The sequence below is a fragment of the Barbus barbus genome, assembly GCF_936440315.1.
Source record: "Barbus barbus genome assembly, chromosome: 11".
Taxonomy (NCBI): domain Eukaryota; kingdom Metazoa; phylum Chordata; class Actinopteri; order Cypriniformes; family Cyprinidae; genus Barbus; species Barbus barbus.
In genome coordinates, this window is record NC_136739.1 from 11,761,093 (window position 1) to 11,783,139 (window position 22,047).

At 38.8% G+C, this 22,047-nt stretch overlaps 1 protein-coding gene across 1 annotated transcript in view; it reads right to left on the bottom strand.

Moving 5' to 3' along the window:
- LOC306877144 (activin receptor type-1C-like) overlaps positions 1 to 18,919 on the bottom strand; it is a 61,878-nt gene extending 42,959 nt beyond the window's left edge. Inside the window, exons 1-2 of the mRNA XM_079428689.1 lie at positions 18,730 to 18,919; positions 7,718 to 7,948 (exon numbers count right to left, since the gene is read on the bottom strand). Coding sequence (XP_079284815.1) covers positions 7,718 to 7,948; positions 18,730 to 18,793 — 295 coding nt within the window. The 5' untranslated portion in view covers positions 18,794 to 18,919. The remainder of the gene's footprint in view (positions 1 to 7,717; positions 7,949 to 18,729) is intronic.
- Between the last annotated feature and the right edge of the window lie 3,128 nt (positions 18,920 to 22,047).

The window sequence follows — 22,047 nt, forward strand, 5'->3', positions numbered from 1 at the left end:
ATGCCATAAAATAGATGCAATGAGATCCTTTGATCAGTGAGCATCTTAGGAAGATGATCTGTTTTGATCAATTAACTTTTTTACCTAACATTCTAACAAAGTTTACGATGTCAGATCCCCTCAAAAACTCATTAGATTGCAAATGAGTCGAGCCCCAGAAACATCTTTAGATGTTTTACAACGGACCTCTTGATCTGATACGGACGGTTCAATGATCATACGGCCAGACGCACAGCAGCCGTTCTCGTTTCACACCGCTGCCTGAAACTAAATATTTACATTTCGTAAGATGTTGTAAAAAGTTTAGGCATCTAATTATGGCTGAAAATCCAAAGACCCCGCCAAAACATTTGCTTTCATTCCAGTTTGTACACACATACGTACGTTTTAACTATTATACCACACTAGTTTTAAGATTGACAAAAAAATCAAAGAGTAAATAAAGGTATTAAGTGTGAATAACTAAACTAAAATAAAATAAAACAACATTTTCCTGCGGGTTAGAGGTGAATGTTTAGAAGAAAACTTGTGTAACCTAATTTTTAAAGTGAAAAAAATCTGGGTAATATAGCACGGCAGAAGTCTTAAGCTTGACAAAAATCAAAAGGTAAATAAAGGAATTATGGCACTTAAATAAAATAAGACAAAACAAACAGCACTTTTTTTCCTGCGGTTGTTTGTTTAAAAGGAAAAACTAATTTTTTGTCTAATTTTTTAAAGCGAAAAGCTTTAGGATGAATGCTGTACGGTTTCGTTAATTATGATTCTTAATTTCAACATTTGATTCTTTTAACATTAAAATGTTCGCGTTGGTCTCTCCACCCGTGTTAGGTAGGCGTGGTCTGATCGCAGCGCTCGTAACCTCATTCTGAGTTTGACACGGCCGCGTTAGGTTATCTGACGAACGCTGTAAGATAGGCTGCTCTTTTAATTTTATAACTTGTGACAAAAGCTAGCTTTTAAATTGTAATGTTACAAGATTTTGACAAGTACCTTATACTCTTACTTAACAGTCTGATATTTTTTATTTCACACCACGGTAAGACAAGTCAGCTCTATTTTCTTTAACTCGTAATGTTAGACTACAACGTAGATTTTGACATGTATCTTATTGTTTTAACTAACCTCACTTTAATAAAAACTACCCTTTATCCCATTTAACACAATTTCACCATTTAAAGTTTAAAAGCACATAATGGCACCCCCCACACACAAAAACAGATTCAGTCATAAATTCCTTAAGATCGCTGGGGTGGATGAACCAGATGGTCACTTAGACGGGTGGGGGTGTACAAACAGGTGTCCAGTTATGGGTGGGAGGGGGTGTGGGGGATGGAATTTTTATGAGGGGGTAATAAATCAAATTTTTGACACATAGCAGGGCTCCCAAAATTTGTAAATCCCTGGTAGCCCTTCGGGCAGGTACTCTTCAGATTTTGGTATTGTACAGTAAAAATGTTTTCATAGCAGGGCTCACATAGCAGGGCTCCCAAAATTTGTAAATCCCTGGTAGCCCTTCGGGCAGGTACTCTTCAGATTTTGGTAGCCCGAAAATTAATTTAACTAGCCCAAATAAAATAAAGACCATAAATGTCAATCAAAAACATTTTCAATACACAAATATCAACGAATATCAAGGAAAGAGTTTTATTTGACTATTTACAAGGTACCTGCAGAATACTTAAAAATCTATTTAAGGCAATTTGAAAAATTATTTCTTAGACAGTTTTACATACGTTAAATGGTATAAGGCCTTAAAAACTCTTCAATTTAGTGGGAGCAATGTTCCCTCTAATTTTTTTTCTTGCTGAGCAAAACTTTTCTCTATTGGGCGGATATTTCGGGCACCTGAGCAAAAGCATTCTTTATACCAGACCTGTACAGCATGCACACAAAAATTGTGTAACTTTTAATTTTAATATGCTATTTATATTTGATTTCACCCTTGATGTAACTAAATGATGTACATTTTAGGTTAGCTGAGAAAACATTTTTACTGTACAATACACTGCAGTTCAAAAGTTTGGATCAATACATTTTTTTAAAGAAGTTTCTTATGCCCACCAAGGCTGTATCTATTTGATAAAAAATACTGAATATTATTTCACAAAATAATATTGTGAAATATTATTGCAATTTAAAATAAATGTTTTCTATTTTAATATACTTTAAAATTTTATTAAATCTTGTGAAGCAAAGCAGTATTTTCAGAGTCACATGATTCTTTAGAAGTCATTTTAATATGCTGATTTTTAATCAATGTTGGAAACAGTTGTACTGCTTTATTATTTTATTTTATTCTTTATACTGTATTTTTTGGGGACCTGTGATATTTAAAACAAATAAAAAGTTAAAAAGAACAGTGTTTAGTCAAAATAGAGATTTTGTGTTACAATATAAACTATTCAAAAGTTTGGGGTCAGAAATTCTTTTCTTTCTTTTTTAAAGATACTTTAAAAAAGTTTTAAAAAAGTTCAATAAACTTTATTCAGCAAGGATGTGTTAAATGGATAAAATTGACAGTAAAAACTTCTATTGTTAGAAAATATTTCTATTTTGAATAAATGCTGTTCTTTTAAACTTTTTATTAATCAAAGAATCAAAGAAAAAAGTAACACAGGTGCCAAAAAAATATTAAGCAGCACATCAGTTTCAACACTGATAATAAATCAGCATATTAGAATGATTTCTGAAGGATCATGGGACACTGCTGGCGTAATGATGCTGAAAATTCAGCTTTGATCACAGGAATAAATGCTATTTTATAGTATAGGTATTAAAATAGGAAACCAATATTAGAAATTGCAATAATATTTCACTATCAATGTTTTTTCCTGTATTTTTTAAATGAATACAGCCTTGATGAGCAAGAGACTCAACGTCAAAGACTCAAAAACAAGGTCAATTATTTATCAGGTTTATAATATAGCCCTAACATAATATATTATCAAAACAAACTATTGAAACTGATAGAATAGAATAGAATAGAATAGAATAGAATAGAATAGAATAGAAACTAAAGCAAAACTTAAGCTGAGACCGCTATAGAAGAATTCATGTTCACGTTTTTTTATATTTAACTTACAGGTCTCAGCTTAAGTTTTGCTTTAGTTTGTATTCTATTCTATTCTATCAGTTAGAATAGCGGAGGATGGGCAAAGAACGGTAACAATACTCATGTTTCAGAGTTTTGTTACCGTTCTTTGCCCATCCTCTGCTATTTCCAGCACTTAATCAAGCCACTCTTCTTTAATACATGAGAACGTTTTATTTCACATGTCATTGCGTTTGCGTTGGCTCTCGTGTTGAGCGCACTTCAACCATCGAAGTATTCAGTTTCTACAGCAACTCATTTGGTGCACATTGTTCTCTTTCTATGAAACCTGTAAACTGCATTCACCGGCTCTAACTCTGTCATGACATAAGCTCTATAGCGGTTTGCCCGAGAATTGCTATTCTTTCCCTTTTACTGGCGGCATTCAATCAAATGGCTTCCCAACTCATTTTTGTGTGCGCGAGGCACATTATTTCTTCTGCGCGGCCGCGGTGGAAGAAGAGCGCGGTCGCGCGCGCGCGCTCAGCTTAGAGGGAACACTGCGTGGTAGCCCTGTATTTAAGGTAGCCCGTCGGGCAGGGCAGTGATACATTTTGGTAGCCCGACTGGAAAACAAAATATGTCGGGCTAGCGATTTTGCGAGGGTCTCTCTTGCAGCTTTAAGTAGTTTTCTTTACTGATAGTGCATCAATAATAAAATACATTTAATCAGTAGCGGCTCCTAACTGTAAATTTAGGTGGGGCAGATTCTGGGTCGTAGCACTAATATATGAAAAATATTTAGTAAGCTTTATATTCTAATCTCTGAACAAATGCGGACAAAACTTTTGGCAGAGATGTCCTTGCTTTATCTTGTGGGTGGCGCGCTAATTTTGATTGACAGGCTCGGAGAACATGCATAAAATGCTGTATTATAATTGCCTTAATATAGCATTTATCACCTCCAAATGTTGATTTAGAATGTTACAAGTTGTGAAGCAATTTGGGTGAGGAAAGACGATCATATCTATTCTCAGAATAATAATAACACAAACACAATAGAACCATATAAAGGCTATTCATGTGAGCACATTTAAACTAAAGGATTTATACTTTGTTAATTTGATCCACTACTCCACATAGGGAAAAAAACAAAAAAAAAACAGACATGCCAACTAGTAACTGACCCGATGCAGACATAGCTGAAGCAGACTGATATAGTCTTGGTGGAGCAAGGTTCACGTAATGTCACATGAAAATAAGCGTGGCAGTCTCAAATCTGCCCCAATGGCTCTCAATTAGAGCATGCTGCAGTTCCCCTTTTCACCACAGATTTACGTTGCAAAATTGTGGGGCGCTGTTGAGCTCGGAAGGTCTCAGGCACCCTCTGCCCCGCTTAGTATCATGTATACATGCCTGCTAAAGCCATGTGCGGGATTTTTATATATACTGCTTACTTTATGACTTAAAATAGTGTCGAAAATCTGAAAAATATTTGTTGGAGAATGCTGAACACATTTACAATTTATTATTGTTTCATTTTATATAGAGGTCTATGTTGTGGATATATATTTATCTGCCCATATATACAAGCCGCGCCTGCATTTAACAGAGAAGAGAAAAAAAAAAACAAATTACAATTCCTTCTGTGTGTGCATTAATAATTTATAAATGGTTAGTGTGTCCACTTTACTTTAAAGTTCACTTTCACAGGTTAATGATGTTCATAACTCATTCATAAATGGCTCACATGTGTTCACTTTTAAGGTTCTATTTCACAGGTTATTAACATTTATAATTCATTAAAGGGGTCATCGGATGCAAAATTCACTTTTCAAGTTGTTTGAACAAATGTGTGTTGGAAGTGTGTACACACATCCATCCTATAGTGATACAAATCCATTTTAAATCTATTTTAAAATCCCTTTTCTCAAATCAGGCTGTTCTAAGAGCCCTGTCAGAATGATGTTCTGTACAGACCGCTCCCACGATTGATTGATTCGTTGATTGACAAGGCCGTCTTACCTTAGACCCTTCCTGAGAGCTGTCCGCCATTGTGTCAGCTCCGGTGCAGGGGAAGACAAGATGTCTCAGATTAAGCGATTGAAGTGTTTAGTTGTTGGATGTAATAATAAATATAGCAGTCGTCAGTTACTCCTGACATCTGCGCCGCTGAAGGCAGAGGATTAACGTTACTTTCATTTTGAAGTGAATGCGCTGATCCCTGATCTACATATGCATCTATGTTCGCACAAATCATTCGTGATCCAGCTTTATCTACAGAATAAGTGAGTACAAGGGTTTTTATGAATCTTTGCAAATCACCTTTCTTAATAATGTGCTAGTTAGCCAGTTCCGCGGCTGAAGTTTAGTATGCTCCATAGATATATATACCTAGATTATCGACTGTTTCTATGGGCCGCGATACATAAGCCATCCGCAATTTTTGGAGCGGTCTGCGAATCTTTGAGCGCATTGACTGTGTGCGTCTACAACAATAAGTTATACGCTTGAATATCTTTGAATATTCAGTGATTATTATGGTGAATGCGAGATGGCTGACACGTCAACATATCTGGAGCGGTCGAATAGGGATCTACAAATATCTATGGTCTGCTCGTCACTCCACAGAAGAGAGGGGCGGAGTCAGCAGAGCTCACTAGCATTAAAAGAAACATGGACAAGATCAGCGTGCTGAAAACAGAGCTGATTTTCACAGGGTATAGAAGACACTACCATTGAGAATTTTTAACCAAAATGTTACAGACCTTTCATTAAGACCCTAAAGAATCATATCAACTTGTGTAAAATGGGCATCCGATGACCCCTTTAATAAAGGGAGAGGGAAAGGGAAGTGGTGTGTGGCCAAGTATGGTGACCCATACTCGTAATTTGTGCTCTGCATTTAACCCATCCAAGTGTACACACAGTAGTGAACATACACCCGGAGCAGTGGGCAGCCAATTCTGCGGCGCCCGGGGAGCAGTTGGGGGTTTGGTGCCTTGCTCAAGGGTCTCACCTCAGTCGTGGTATTGAGGATGGAGAGAGTGGTGGTTATTCACTCCCCCACCTAAAATCCCTGCTGGACCATGAGCTTCGATCCCACGACCTTCGGGTTACAAGTCCAACTCTCTATCCATTAGGCACGACTGCCCAGCCATAAATGGTTCACAGGTGTTCACTTTAAGGTTCGCTTTCACAGACTACTAACGTTTATAGCTCATTAATAAATGGTTCACAGGTGTTCACTTTACATTACTGTTCACATTCACAGGTTACTAACATTTAGAATTCATTAATAAATGGTTCACAGGCGTTCACTCTCCGTTAAGGTTACTTTTAACAGGTTACTAACATTTTTAATTCATTAATAAATGGTTCACAGGTGATCACTTTACATTAATGTTCATTTTTAGACGTTATTAACGTTTATAATTCATTAATAAATGGTTCACAGATGTTCACTTTACATTAAGGTGCACGTTTATAAATCATTAATAAATGGTGGTTTACATTAAGGTTCACAGGTAATATTGGAATTAATTTTCAATATTCATTTTTTGAGTGAAATAAGCATTAATGAATATATTTGTTAAAAATGTATCAAATTTGAGTTAAAAATGGCTCACTATTTGGCAGGTATTGCATTAAAATCACCTTTTTTACTCATGCATTTATAACTGCTTATCAATTATTTATAATGCATTTGTAAGTGAGTTATTAGTCATTTATTAACACCTGTATAAACCTTTTATAAAGGGAACCTTAATGTAAAGTGTTAACAAAATACTTGATGCTATATAGCACTCATTAGAACCAGACAGTTTAAAGGGGTCATCGGATGCCCATTTTCCACAAGTTCATATGATTCTTTAGGGTCTTAATGAAAAGTCTATAACATACTTTGGTTAAAATTTCTCAATGCTAGTGTAAAAAACACCTTTTTTACCCTGTCAAAATCAGCTCTGTTTTCAGCGAGCCATTCTAGTCCATGTTGCTTTAAATGCTAATGAGCTCTGCTCAGCCCGCCCCTCTCTTCCGTGGGGTGACGAGCAGACTGTAAACTTCAGCCACGAAACTGGCTAACCAGCACATTATTAGGAAAGGCAATTTGGAAAGATTCATTAAAACCCTTATACTCACTTCTTCTGTAGATGAAGCTGGATCACGAATGATTCAAGCAAACATACACGCATTTAGGCAGATCGAGGATCGGCGCATTCCCTTCAAACCGAAAGTAACATTAATCCTCTGCGTCTTCAGCGGCTCAGATGTCGGGAGTAGATGACGATTGCTATATTCATTATTACATCCAACAACAAAACTCCTCAATCACGCCTTAATCGGAGACATCTCGTCTTCCCCTGCACCGAAGTCGACACAATGGCTCATGGCTCAGAGCTCACTCAGGGCGGGTCTAAGGTAAGACGGCCTTGTCAATCAATTATCGTAGGAGTGGCCTGTTCAGAACTTCATCATTCTGACAGGAGTCTCAGAATAGCCTGATTTGAGAAAGGAAAATTCAAAATAGGGATTTAAAAAAAAAACACTGGGTGGATTTTTATCATTAAAGGATGAATGTGTACACACATTTCCAACACACATTAATGTTCAAACAACTTGTAAAGTGAATTTTGCATCCGATGACCCCTTTAAGAATGAGATGCAAATGGTCTGTCATACCTGGATTGAGGTGTAGCGTCTCATTGTTGCAGAAGTCTGTAAAGCAGCAATTGCGTTTGGAGACGTTTCGGGAGCTGTAGCAGAACACCTGACCCTTGAGCTCTGATGGGGACAGGCAAGACTTCACGGCCTCCTCCTTCCCATTTATGAGCATTACTGAGTTCCAACATGCTCCTTCTGCCTCTGTCTCACAGGTGTGGTTTACACACAAGTGACACACACACTTTAAGGCTGAGAAAGAAGATGAAGAGATTGATATTTGGATGGATAAAAACATACATACATATTACTTGCTAAAAAAACAGCTATTTTTATTATTTAAAAAAAAAACGAATAATTGTTTTTATTTATTTGTAATTATTAAATTACGGAGTCGGAACATGGTGTGAGAACAATTAATTTCCCAGAATATTCTAATTTATTCAATATAAATGTCAATTATTATTATTATTATTAAATCATTCATATATTTTTTATATAAAATTGTCTCTCTTTAAGCCATTTTGTGGTGTTGTATGGTGAAATAAAATCCTGTTCTGATAGTTGTGTTGATTGTTTTGACAGTATAGAACTTAAAGAAATAAATCTATGCCTGTCAGATTATAAAATGCATTCCACATGTTAGGGACTTTTTTTCCACACAACATTTTTGACCAGATAAATGGTCCTCCTCAGTTGAAGTCTTGTTTGGACCAGACACTTCAATATGGCCATGGTTGATGTTGTGAGAACATCAGAAAAGGAGTGGTTTGTGTATGTACAGAATGTATGTATGTATTTATTTATTTATTTATTTTCACTCATTCATTCATTTTTACCATTTTAAACTGTAAAATGTACAGTTCACTCAGCCAGGTAAGTCTGCTTTTAGCTATAATGTCACCTGCCGTTGGAACTAGCTTCCAGAAGAAGTCAGATGTGCTAAAAAAGTGGCCACATTTAAATCCAGACTCAAAACACATCTGTTTAGCTGAGAATTTTCTGAATGAACTCTGTGCTACATTCAGCTAATTACACTTATGCATTACATTTTTTAACTGTTTTAAAAGGGGTTATATAATGCCCATTTTCCACAAGTTGATATTATTCTTTAGGGTCTTAATGAAAAGTCTGTAACATAGTTTGGTTAAAATTTTTCATTGGTAGTGTAAAAAACACCTTTTTTACCCTGTCAAAAACAGCTCGTCAGAGCAAACGGTATTGTGTCATTCTCCTTTAAATGTTAATGAGCTCTGCTGACTCCACCCCTCTCTTCCGAGCCGCTCTCTGAGGGATTGTTTACTTTAGCCGCATTCATCGTGAAACTTGCTAATTAGCACATTATTAGGAAAGGCGATTTGCAAAGATTCTTTTTAAAAACCTTGTACTAACTTCTTCTGGAGGTGAAGCTGGATCACGAATGATTCGCGCGAACATAGAGGCATTTAGGTTGACCGAGGGCATATTCCCTTCAGAACCAAACATAAAGCTCTTCAGCGGCTCAGATGTCGGGAGTAAATGACGACTGCTATGTTCATTATTACATCCAACACCACCTCAAGCGCTTTGGAGTCATTCTTGTCTACATCTGCTCCGGCGGTGAAACAACTGATGACAGCTCACTCAGGGCAGGTCTGAGGTAAGTCACCAGTGCAGTCTGTGCTAAAACGCTACTGTCAATCAAACTATCGTGGGAGGGGCCTCCGTCCGTGTGACATCACACGGACAGACGGCTAGATTTGAGAAAGGGCTAAAGATTTTAGCAGATTAAAAAAAAAACACTGGGCTTGGTGCAGGACAGGGCCAAGGAAGGCCTCCCAGGCGGATCAGGCAGTTCAGGGGGTCATGGTGAAGCAAGCAGTTCAGGGGGCCAGGAAGACAACAGGGGGAACCAGGGCGGACCAGACGGAGGAAGGAGCCAGGGAGAAAATAGGAGGGGCTTGGAACAGGAGGGACCAGGCGGGACCAAGGCCACAGCCATAATGACGGCCCATGGTGGAGTTGACGGAGGGAGAAGCCATGGAGGAGGCAGGGCTGACAGCTCCAGGGGGCCAATCGACGGCGGCAGACCAGCTGGTGGAGGAGCCCGAGGTGGAGACGGAGAGCCGATGGGCCAGGGTGATGAGGAGGATTCAGAGGACCGAGGTGGAGCCGATGGCACTGGCAACCGATGCGGAGGCGAGGATCTGGGAGGCTGCGGTGGAGCCGGAGCGACAGAGGACAAAGGTGGAGCTGATGGGATGGAGGAGCCTGACAGAGCCGGAGGGACGAGGTGCAGCCGGAGGAGTGGAGTCCCGAGGCAAAAGATGGTCGACGCCAGACCAAGACGGAGCCGGAGGGACGAGGAAGCCCGGCGGAGCCAGTGGACTGCCAGGTCACGGCGGAGAAGAGGGAGCTAGGAGCCATGGTGGAGGCGCTGGGTTGACGGGCCAAGGCGGAGTCCTGGACTCTGAGGCTGGAGGCGGAGACAGGGGATCCTCCAGCCCCGATGTCGATGGAGACTGGCAGACCCGCGGTGAGCACAACGCACAGATGGAGGGCTGAGCGTGAGCAGAGGGACTGCCAGATGACAGCGAAGGAGGAGGCAAGAGCGGGTGAGCTCAGGCAAGGGAGCCCCCTCAGGGCTGAGCTCGGGCATGGCAGTTTCAGTAAGTTCCGATGAAGGTAGGAGGAGATGGGGTAGTTCAGCATAAATTTTGTTACGCTCTCGGCCTCAAACAGTCCCAGATCCTCAACCAGCTCACCCTCAGCCATGTTGCAGTGGGCGGAGTCCCCTCCGCGATCTCACTGGCCACAACATTCTCCCTCAAGGCGGGTGTTGTTGCTGGCTTACACACCTAGACTGACGTCACTAGCAGCTCCGGCTCCGTGGCTCTGTCGCTCTCTGCGGCGATGGCTTGTCGGTTGCGGCTGGGAGATGGTGGGTTGGGCACTGGGTCCGGAGTGGAACTGACGAGATCCTCCTCAGAGCTGATGGTGAACGGGGATCCGTGTCTTGCCAGTGTCCACTCCACGAAGGCGGTGAAATCCTCTCGAGGACCATCTTTCGGACGACGGCGCTCTGCACGTGGTGTTTTGCATCGTATAACACACAGAGCAAGTCGTCCAGGTAGCTGGTGGTGTTAGCTAGCGTCAGGAACAGTCTTGTATGGTCCTCGAGAGAGTTGTCCCCCTGCTGCAGGTATTCGGGATGAAGATATTTGCATCGATACATGGAAACACTACGGAAACAAAATCTGTGCAAAAACGAGAAACAAAAACAGAGGGAACCCATTACTCATTAAGAGAATAGGGACAACCCTTTCAGACCATGCACCGGGAGCGTAGACCGTTTTTCCCGTCGTTATACTAGCAAAAGTGGATTCGGAAACACCCTAAGTGCACCTGCGCCATGCACTTTAGACCATGCGCTTAGATCATTAAAATAGGGCCCCAAGAGGGCATTTCACTGCTCGAGTCCAAGACTACTAGAGTTATGGTAGATGGAGAAGCCAGATATGCCACACCCTTGTTATGAGTGAAACATAACTCCCTAACCAGCCTTCTCAAATACCTCTCTGCCCTGTCTTACAAGAATAGAGCGGTGGTTAGTCAGAGATCCACAAGCAGCAGCCTACCAGGTGGAAATATGACAAAATACGGCAAGAACAGAGTCATTGTCAACTGTCTATTCGAACATGGAGAAAAGAATCTCATCCAGTTGCTCCTCCCTGGTCCCACAATAGGACCTTCTCTGATGTCTGTCCTCCTATGGTTCCATGTTTCATGTTGAGTAGAGGCATGTTTCATACGGTGCGACAACTACCATAGGACTGCCTCTTACAATTCCTCTGGAGAGACCTTGACTGAGATCAGTCCCCACACAAATATACGAATGGCAAGTTTTCTAATCACCCTGTTGAATGTGTCTGAGAAAGCATAGATAAGTCATTCGATGTGGACAACTTACTTTAGAGTTTCGTTTGCCACAAAGAAGCCAGGGCACAATCATTTAAGTTACAAAATCTCCTAGCCACAGGAGAATTTTATTTAAATCAACAGGCTAGTAATGTCCCTCAAGTACTAGCATTCATTAGCCGCTTTTCCACTCCCAGGCCAGTGCGATCCAGTGCTTTTAATGGTCCAGGTGGGGTAATAGCCCCAGACCTGTAGCACTGAGCCCAAAAAGCCTATACATGGAGCTAATGAACATTAGACAGTCAGGAATAAAGAGACAAAACTTACTGATAGATAAAATGTGTTACTAAATAAATAAACACGTGATAGCCTAACATATGATTTGTCTGATTTCTTCAAGCGGTCGTATTTACCATTGTAGAAGAGGAAATTCAACTGCGCCGTCTGCTGGACACTCTCAGGAATCCAGGTTAACAAGCATCCAGGCCACAGTAGTTATCATGCACCGATCACGTGAAGGGACAGCCAATCAATTAACCGCATTGCTCTGATGACTGTTAAAATATAGTGAAGTGAAGTGAAGTGACATACTGCCAAGTATGGTGACCCATACTCGGAATTCGTGCTCTGCATTTAACCCATCCAACGTGCACACAAACAGCAGTGAACACACACACACCGTGAACACACACCCGGAGCAGTGGGCAGCCATTTATGCTGCGGCGCCTGGGGAGCAGTTGGGGGTTCCTCAGTCGTGGTATTGAGGGTGGAGAGAGCGCTGGACATTCACTCCCCCCACCTACAATCCCTGCCGGCCTGAGACTCGAACTAGCAACCTTTGGATTACAAGTCCGACTCTCTAACCATTAGGCCACGACTTCCCGGAATATATATCCTTTTAGGTATTTTGCTCTGTCAGAAAGATATGGTTTGTGTGTTTTCTCCTGATTCCTTGTTGTGTGCGTTAATGACCAAAAGTAAGTGTTTCTTTATCTTGTATAGTGTTGTTAATGCTGATTAAGATTATTTGTTGAGTTGTTTATATATAAGATTAGACAGATGCGCGGAAGACCCGCGACCCTGCACGAGCGATTGTTTATGTAAACAGTAGGGCTGTATACCAAATATGTATATGTAGAATCGTCATATTTAACTCAATGCGATTGCATGATATTTCTGCCTAATTAAAATGCTAGTTAGTTCAGAAGTGTGCTTAATCTGTCAAATTTACACTTAATGTCTACTCACGTTTACATATGCTGTTTAATTTCTAAAGTTTATATGCTTAAGGATGTGCATTATATATGTCTATTGCTTTACAATACTGCATACAGTTTTATACCTGATAATTTACATGTGATAATGTTATCCTGTTTGTTCTAAATCACTCAATTTATGTAATTTTATTTCTCCTTTCTTTTGTTTAGACCACACACACATAGCCACACGACCATGCACAAGTTCGTATAGACCAATGGTAATCCGTACCAATGTAACCAGTAAACTTGTTGGACATTAAAGTAAATTAGCTGGAGTTCCTGTCTCCGTGTCCTTACCGACATTCCATGGCGATGACCAAGTATACATAAGAACCAGCACACCTTCCCTTCAACCATGTTTACTATGGTAATGGCAAGTGTGCATAGTCTTTTGCATCCCTTATAAATATTTCTGCCTTGTATGGTGATCGTATTCCACATCAGATCTCAGATCTTAGATCTCACAAAGTTATTCCAAACTCTCTCTGCTGTCAGAAAGGGAGTTTTGACTCTAAAATTAGTTTAATGCTGGTGTTATAGCTGTTAACTATATGAAATAATTCACAGCACTGATGCTCTCCAGACTCGGACAAACTCCGCCTTTATTCACAGCCACTCCTCTAGTCCTAGCTGGCCTGCTTTGGCCCAAAGTTTTCAGCAGGCCAAAAAACCCTGGCCGTTGACCCCGACGAGGCACGATCAAGCCCCGGGAAGTGACAGTGGACACGCAACTGGCCCTGGCACACACTAGCATTCCTGCTTTTGGCCCGACAATCAAAATGCAGCTATTAAGTATTCTTTGTCTCTGACTTTTGTCTACTCAATATCCATCAGCACTCCCTTTAGTCTTCCCAATAATTTGAAAATTTCTGCATTCATTACTCATGTGGTCTGATATTAAAATTATCGACAAATTATAGACAAACACAATCTGACCAAACTAATAACACACTAACAGTTGTATTTTTGACATTTTATTTAGTGCATGCATTAATCATTCACAGTCCAGAATAGTAAAACTTAACTTCCACCATAATATGGCTATTTATAAGACTTCTGAACAATACTGGACCATCCTTCCCCACAAGTCTATTTTAGCTCATACATATTTATGGGTTGTCTTGATACAACAGCATCTCAATAGACTTAAGGTCAGAACCCAGTAAAACATGTATTATTTTCTTTTTATACCATTCTTTCGTTGATTTATTCATCTTTTTACTGTGCTTTGGGTTTACTTGTTCCAGCCTGCCCTGTCAATGATCGCTTCATTACATTTTTTATGTCATTAGTTAGTCAGATAGTGTTTGTTTGTCTGTAATTGTGTCTTAGATGAAGATCAACCCACATTTTATGAATAACTGATTCAGATTAAGATTTTATAGATGGCCATTGGATATATCAAAATATTGGCTGACAAGATGACTCCCAGTCTGCAGAAGCTTGGCAGAGAAATTTATTCCAGCATGATAACAATGCAAACTACACTTCCAAAATCACACAATAGTTTCTAAAGAAATAAAGTGACAAGTATGACTTGGCCAAGTTGTCACCTGACTTTAATCCAATAGAACACGTTGGGCTTATCATAATAAGAAAAGGTATACCGACACAACCCCTGCAGCAAAGAGAAAAAAAACATTCTCAAAAATGTGTGCAACATTTTTGTTGCATTGAATGACTTTGGGGCCTGTGTTTGTAATACAGTATATCTGAATTATTAGTTTTTAATTTTACATAAAAGCAAATACTCCACAGTTCAATTTATAAATGAGAGGTGATAAAATTGAGCCTTCTGATATTGTGTCCAACACCCAAACACCATGCTCAGTGAGTACAAAGTGGCTCTTTCTATCATTGTTGTCATTTGTCTTGATATTGCCTAACAACAAACAACCTTAAACCAGTGGAATACATAAGTAATCTTGTTAACCTATATATTTTTAGAACCCATGGCCAGTTGCTATTTGTGCTGCGTGACAGGAGGTTTTTAGGTTATGTAAGCAGGTTCTCACTCTCAGACTGCTGTGAAAAGCTCTATAATGCAGCTTAGTATAATCTAAGGCTGTCTGTAACCCACCTGCATGGCTCAATGTGTGTGCGCTGCCTCTAAGAGCAGCCGAAGGTTTTCAACCGAAGGTTTAAAAATGTAATCTAGGAGGACTGACATAATACAATTCTTAATAACTATAAAATAAAGAAAAAAACGTTTTTTCCCCTAATATAGATGTATTTATTTCTAATATAATTGGTGAGGTGTAGAGGAACTTTAAGGAACAAGTGACGTGACATACGGCCAAGTATGGTGACCCAAGTATGGTGCATTTAACCCATCCAAAGTGCACACACACAGCAGTGAACACACACCGTGAACACACCCCCGGAGCAGTGGGCAATGCCAATGCTGCGGCGCCCGGGGAGCAGTTGGGGGAGCAGTTGGGGGTTCGGTGCCTTGCTCAAGGGCACCTCAGTTGTGGTATTGAGGGTGGAGAGAGCGCTGTACATTCACCCCCCCCCCAGACTCGAACCCGCAACCTTTGGATTACGAGTCCGACTCTCTAACCATTAGGCCACGACTTCCCATAAAAGTGACTTCCCATTTAAGCTGCATTGTGACAAAATTATCACTACCATATAGTCTTTCAGAATGTAAACTTCATTTTAGACCGAACTTGTTACAAAATTGTTGCTCTAATATGCCAGTTAACCAATTCATTCATCATAGAGATGCCAAATACAACACTAACACAACCACCACATTTAACTGAAGCTGCTCTTTCTCCAAAAAAACTCAGATGTAGCCTACTCTTGAAAACAAGCTCATAAATATAATGATACTTATCAGAAATATGCTCCCTAAAACTAAAAGGGGAGGATATTTCAAACATTAGTACATAACTCTAGGTACTGTTCAGTATGTGACAACAGCAGCATATAACTGCATTCTGAAGTTACCTTTCATAGATTTGTATTTCTCTATAGCTCTAATATCTAAAAAAAAAAAGGAGTTAAATCAACTACAGAATTATAAATATGAAGCACATGTCTCCATTTATAATACACTATAACAAATACCTCAACTGAAACATTAAACAGGGAACAAATTATAAGCACTCTGAATCTAGAAGCTCACTGTAGTTAGTTGAAATGTGCAAAATCAAGCATTCATATATCTTCTATTGCATTTTATGTGAAGGTATTATCTGGGATGAACAAATGTGCTTTATAAATCCCAAAGGAGGGGTTAAGTAAAGCTTTACAATGTAAGTTACAATGCAATGCGACAGCCCCAAGAACCACATTCTTATCTTCAGATTTAGGAGTTTGGATCACTAACCATGACTAAAAGGTGGTGGTCATGGGAGTTTTGGTCTTGATCACCATTAACAATTATTCTGTTATGCAAGTCTGGGTTTGGGCAATTAAGGCAGGACAAATCAAGAGAAACAGTGCAGCCTCTAAGAATGTGAGTATAAACACAAGGTTAATGCTGTGACAATTTAAAAGTGCTTTGACAATGTAAAATGCTTTGAGTATCTAAGAAAAGCACTATAGAATTGTAGCAAATTATTAGCGTCCAAGCACAGAAGTTCCATAGGCACCTATTGTTATTGTTCTTCTTTTTCCTGCTCTTCAGTCTACGGCAGCCTATAGAACTGTTTATTGGAAAGTTAGAAGCACACAGTGGACAGTCTGGTCTTTAACCATAACCTAACTATAGCAAGTTTGGAGTCTCTATATCAAACCCTCTAATGCCACCAACAGCTCAGAGTTGCACTTATTTCTCTTTTGATGGTCCTCATTTATAACTCACTTTAGATAAAAGATAAGTGACTGCTAAATTATTAAATGTAAATGCTTATAAAAACAAAATATTTTTTCCTCTGATTCGCTGGCTCACACCAAATCAAATGGACCCTATGACGTCATTTTTCATATGACATTTCTGTATCTTCTTCAAACTAGTCCTAGACAGTTTCTTGCATTTTCATGAAAATTAACTAAGATCATCTTCAGACAATGCTGCCAAAAATGTATCAAGAGGATTTTCATAGACCAAACCATTCTCATTTATTGCTTTAACAAATTTGGCAAGCATGCCAAAGTGGATATGAGGCTGTATCTCCACAATGCTTTGGCATATTGAGATGAAACTTGGTATACTTCACAGACTGATCACCCGTTATAGTTTCAGCAGAGCACAGAATAATGCACGACTGATAACTTATTAATAGTTTAACCAAAATCATGAAACAGACTCTTTACATTCGGTATGGCATATCAAGTCAAAGGATTTTCAGCTCTCACATGTAAGCAAAACGTTTTTTTTTTGTTGGTTTTTTTGCATCTTTATCTTGACAGAATTTGTTGTCAAGATTATTATTGGGAATACATGACAAACCTTTGGCAACAGAAGCACTGTTTCTGCCATCCAAACATGATTTAAACAAAAAGAATCTTAAATAGCTGCAAAGCAATCCTTTCTTTGGTCTATTTTGTGGATTTCCCGATAAACTGAGCACTTTTGAGGAAGATTTAGAATCTGTGGATAATAGTATCAATATTATCATAGCAAAGCTATGCAACATGAATAAATTATGCGGATTACAATACTTTTCACAATACTGTTCTTAAATACTGCTATCTTTTACTTAGGGTTACCAAGACTTACGGTCCCCGTGGTAATTTGCATATGCTCATTTGTGAGATATGCTGTTGATTGTATTTTGCTAATTGAAATAAATCAAATTTTTATGTGGCAGTAACCGTGCTAAGACTGTTACAGGTATTTCTCTCCGCAAGATCATCCAGGCATGTTAGGGCTCTATTTGAAACTCCTAGACATTTTGTGCAACCTTCACCAAATTTTACACAGATCATCACCACACCAGGCTGGTAAAATGCTAAAAGCATGTTGATCTCAAAGAGCTTTCATTTAACTAATTACCAAATTTGAAATCAAGGAGCCGCACAGTGTTTTATGGAATATCTTGACAGCACTACTGCTTACTGCAATGAAACTTAAATCCTGCCAAATCATGAATGCAGTCTGGTGCACCATGCCATGCTTTTTTGTTTAGCTCCTCATTCTGCCTGTTTTGGGCTTGACAAACTGCAGAAGGCAAAAAAAAAAGAAATATGATGGTAATTTACACTACATTATTGTAATTATTATTACTGCTATCTTAATCTTAGATAGAACATTCACTAACACTTTGCCTCACAAAGGTCAAACAACTCCTTTCATGTATTTCTGCTGCTTCTCATTGCAGCTGCACTGAAGTAAAAATAGCATACAGTATTTGGCCATTTACTCATGTCTGGGAAAAGTAAATACTTTCTTAGAGCTAATTCACACGGCATCGACAGATGCTAATCAATACAGACAATCACCAGATTACAGAACATCACTTCATTATACACGCAGATAAAACATGTTCAGTCAGTAAAAACAAGTCCCCTTGGTAAGTGTCAGTCGGAGCAGTGTAAATTAGCCTTTAGAGATGTGTTTTCCTAAGTAAACACCCAAGTCTCTGCTTTTAAGTGATCTGGACGCACCTGTGAACATCTGTTTCACCAGGCACAGTTCTGATCTTTTGACTTTAACCAGTTCATTACATAATGCTCAGAGTCCGTCTAAAAAAAAAGTAAGTTAAGCATAATCATAGCAGAATGAGGCGGTCATTAGATTCACAGCAGTGTAACATCATCTAAATACAGTAAGAAGATTACACAACATATTATTATGACTATGAACTCAGCTTTATTTACAGTTGCAGCTTTATTTACTGTTGTAGTCACAAATATTCTTCCACTTTTTGGTTTAAAAACATGTTTAATAGAGTACAGAGTGAACTGGAAAAGCAGAAACTGTACCTGCAGTGAGTTGCACAAATGTGAAGAGTAAAAGAGCCGCTTCTGAGCACCTGAGATAAGACATGACATATGTCACTCTCTGCGCATCAATACATCCACCTTTATAGACAAAATCATCATGACTCTGTTCTGCTGCATTTCCACAGTGACTGCTTGCATTGCACCACTCAAAATAAACCCCAGAGCAACTAAACACGTAGAGAGAGACTTGCTCCGCCTCTTGTGGCTTAATGTAAGAGGATTACAGAGAGAGAGAGAGAGAGAGAGAGAGAGAGAGAGAGAAGCAGGGGTGCACCAGAAACTCAGACGCCATGATTGGGAAACCCCAATAACCTTGGTAAAGGAATTATAGAATATAATATTTATTAATTTCCTGATAAGAAGAATTCCTTGAATCATTTCAAGTTTTAGGACCTGGCTGCTGTGATTGGTCTAGAGAGTTTATGGCTTTTAAACGATAACACATGGACCCACTTTATATTAAGTGTCCTTAACTATGTACTTAATTAAAAATTAATCATTTAATACAATGTACTTATATTTGAAAACTCCTTCCTGTAATCACATTTGTAATTATTTATGTAGTTACATCTATAATTAATTAATTAATTAATTAAATTATATATATATATATATATATATATAAATAAAATTAAAAACATCACTATGGAGTAATTCCTATTTGTTGTATGATTTTCTAAACTCATAGCGTGTTCTTGACCTAACAGACTGCAGGTGGCACCTGGACTTTATTTAACCAACTATGATAAATCAATATTCAGTATAAAAAAAAAAATTTAAAAAAAAAAGAGTAAACTGACAAACTGACAGCAGATAAAATAAATTTGATTTTTTTTTTTCTTTTGTGTGATTTGTAACTGTTTCATGTATGTTGTTAAAAATCAACTTTTTAACACAAATTGGGTACACTTTGGGGTTTTTGCTTTTAAAGCATGAGGGGAACAAATGCCTTTTTTTCTTTTTTTTATAGGAGAACTTTTCGATGTGTAAACCATCACACAAGCAGACTCAGAACAACTGCATGGGGTGTCACACTGTCAACTGTTGTTGCTGATTTTGCCCTCCACACTTAGCCTGACGCACTCACAAAAACAAAGGATAGGTAAACACTAAAGCAACGTTTCCAAGTCCTCTCTCTGATTCATGGTCATGAAAAGCATGGCAAAATAAAAACAGGAGCACTAAGCAAACATAACCTATTTTATAGTCTAAACTGGGATGTAATATATGGAATAGCTTTTACCCTATGAATTTTTGGGATACTATAGAAAGCATAAATCCGTGCAGCTTCAATAATAAAAAATAAACATAGTTGTAAGCAGCAATAATGGGCCCAAGCAGTAAAGCCACTTCCACCCAAAAAAAACTGCATTTGAATAGGTCAATTTAAGAGGACTATGTCGAAGTCACTTTTATTGCCACACTTCCTGCTGCCATCTGGAGCTGCTTTGACTTTGAACCAAAATTGCCACATCCATATAATATGACCAAACCTATAACACCAATTGGATCTAAATTTCCAAGACATGAGACTCTAATAGTTTCCCTGTGAAACTGTAAATTATCACAATTTAGCATCTTCAGTGTCTAAACCAAGTCTGGAGATGATCATATGAATCCCCTAGCAGGAGTATTTAAAAGTTCACTGTATGCACCCGTAAACTGTTTTTAAAAAAATGGATGAAACATATCCACTTCCTTCCACTGTAGTAAATTGAAGCCAAAACATCCCAGGTATGGCCGCTGTAATCGTGCACTGATGATGTTATTTGGAGCCCGAATCTGTGCAGCAGTGATCATAATAACTAACTAATACTCTAATAAAGAAGCTACTTAAAGAACTTCGGTGCCACCAAAGATGAAAAACCTGCGATAGCCTTGCGATTGTGATTTAGTCAGAAAAGCCTTAATTAATGCCCAACCTGACACTCAGAAACACGTAGAGCTCGTGAGGCACTCTGAACAAGCTCGTGGACATCACACGTCAGGAAAAAAATCCCATCACAGATGTAGCCAATCAGCTCAAAAAAGAAATGTATATAATTAGTTACAATTAATTATGATTAATTACAATTATTTATATCAGCTGCCATTTCACTCATGAAGGCACACGTGCTGTGGTGATGTGACAATAAAAGTGATTTGATTTGATTTGATTTGAGTAGTAACTGCAGCAGAATTAAATTGCCATCAACTAATCTGCTCGTCCAGCGAACATTTTGTGTAAGTTTATATCAACTCTAAGAAAGGATATTTTCGTGGCCATTGAAAATATCTCTCCTACAGTATTAATGCATTAGAGCATGTAGCTGGATCAGAATCATAAAGGGACATTATTCACAAGCAGGACCAGAAACTCATGTAATTTGTAATTTAATTTTGTGCACAAAAGTTTTATTAACTAAATGCTAATACACATAACGAATCTAAACAAACATAAAATCACTCATACATGGGGAAAGGGCAAGGGAGACTTGACGGATGAAACCATCAGGAAAACCAGAGAATGAAGCTATGAAGAGAGTCAGTTAACCACCTGAGTAAAATCATCAGCGCTGTTTCCAATGGGGTCTCTAACTTATACTAAAACTCGTTGACGAGTGTCCGGATGCAGTCTCGGATGAAAGTCTTGATGGTTTCAAGGTTTTGGACTAGCGATCACGTTCTTCCGGGTTTGAAGAGAGATGAATTCGAAAGATCCTGACTCGATGGTGGTTGGGAGTTTCTTCCAGGTAGAAAGTGAAGAAGAGCTAAGAGAGAGACATCAGCTGAGATCCTAGGATCTTTGTTGAATGGAAAGTCAAGGCCGAAGCCTGGCACACTTAAGGGTTCCAGAATAGTTCTAGCTCACATCCTCATCTCCTCTGAATCTAAAAGAACTTTAGACTGGACCATATGTTGGAGCCCACTGGGCATGCCCACACTGGCTCAGGCAGCAATCAGGAGATTTAGCAGAAGAGAGAGGGCGGAACTGTGCGTGAGCTCTTTAAAGTCTGGAAAGAGTCACACCTCTTAATGCATTTTATGCAATGTTGATTTGTTAGCAATGTTGAAAACCTGTGATACTTTTATCAGGATTCTTCAATGAATGAAAAGTTAAATAAGAACAGCATTTATTTACACTACCGTTCAAAAGCTATTATTCTCTATAGTCAGTATTTTTATTTATTTATTTATTTTTTAAAGAAATTAGTTTTTATTCAGCAAGGATTTGTTAAATTGATAGAAACAGTGATAGTAAAGACTGATATTGTTAGAAAACATCTCTATTTTAATAAAATTAATAAAATAAAATAA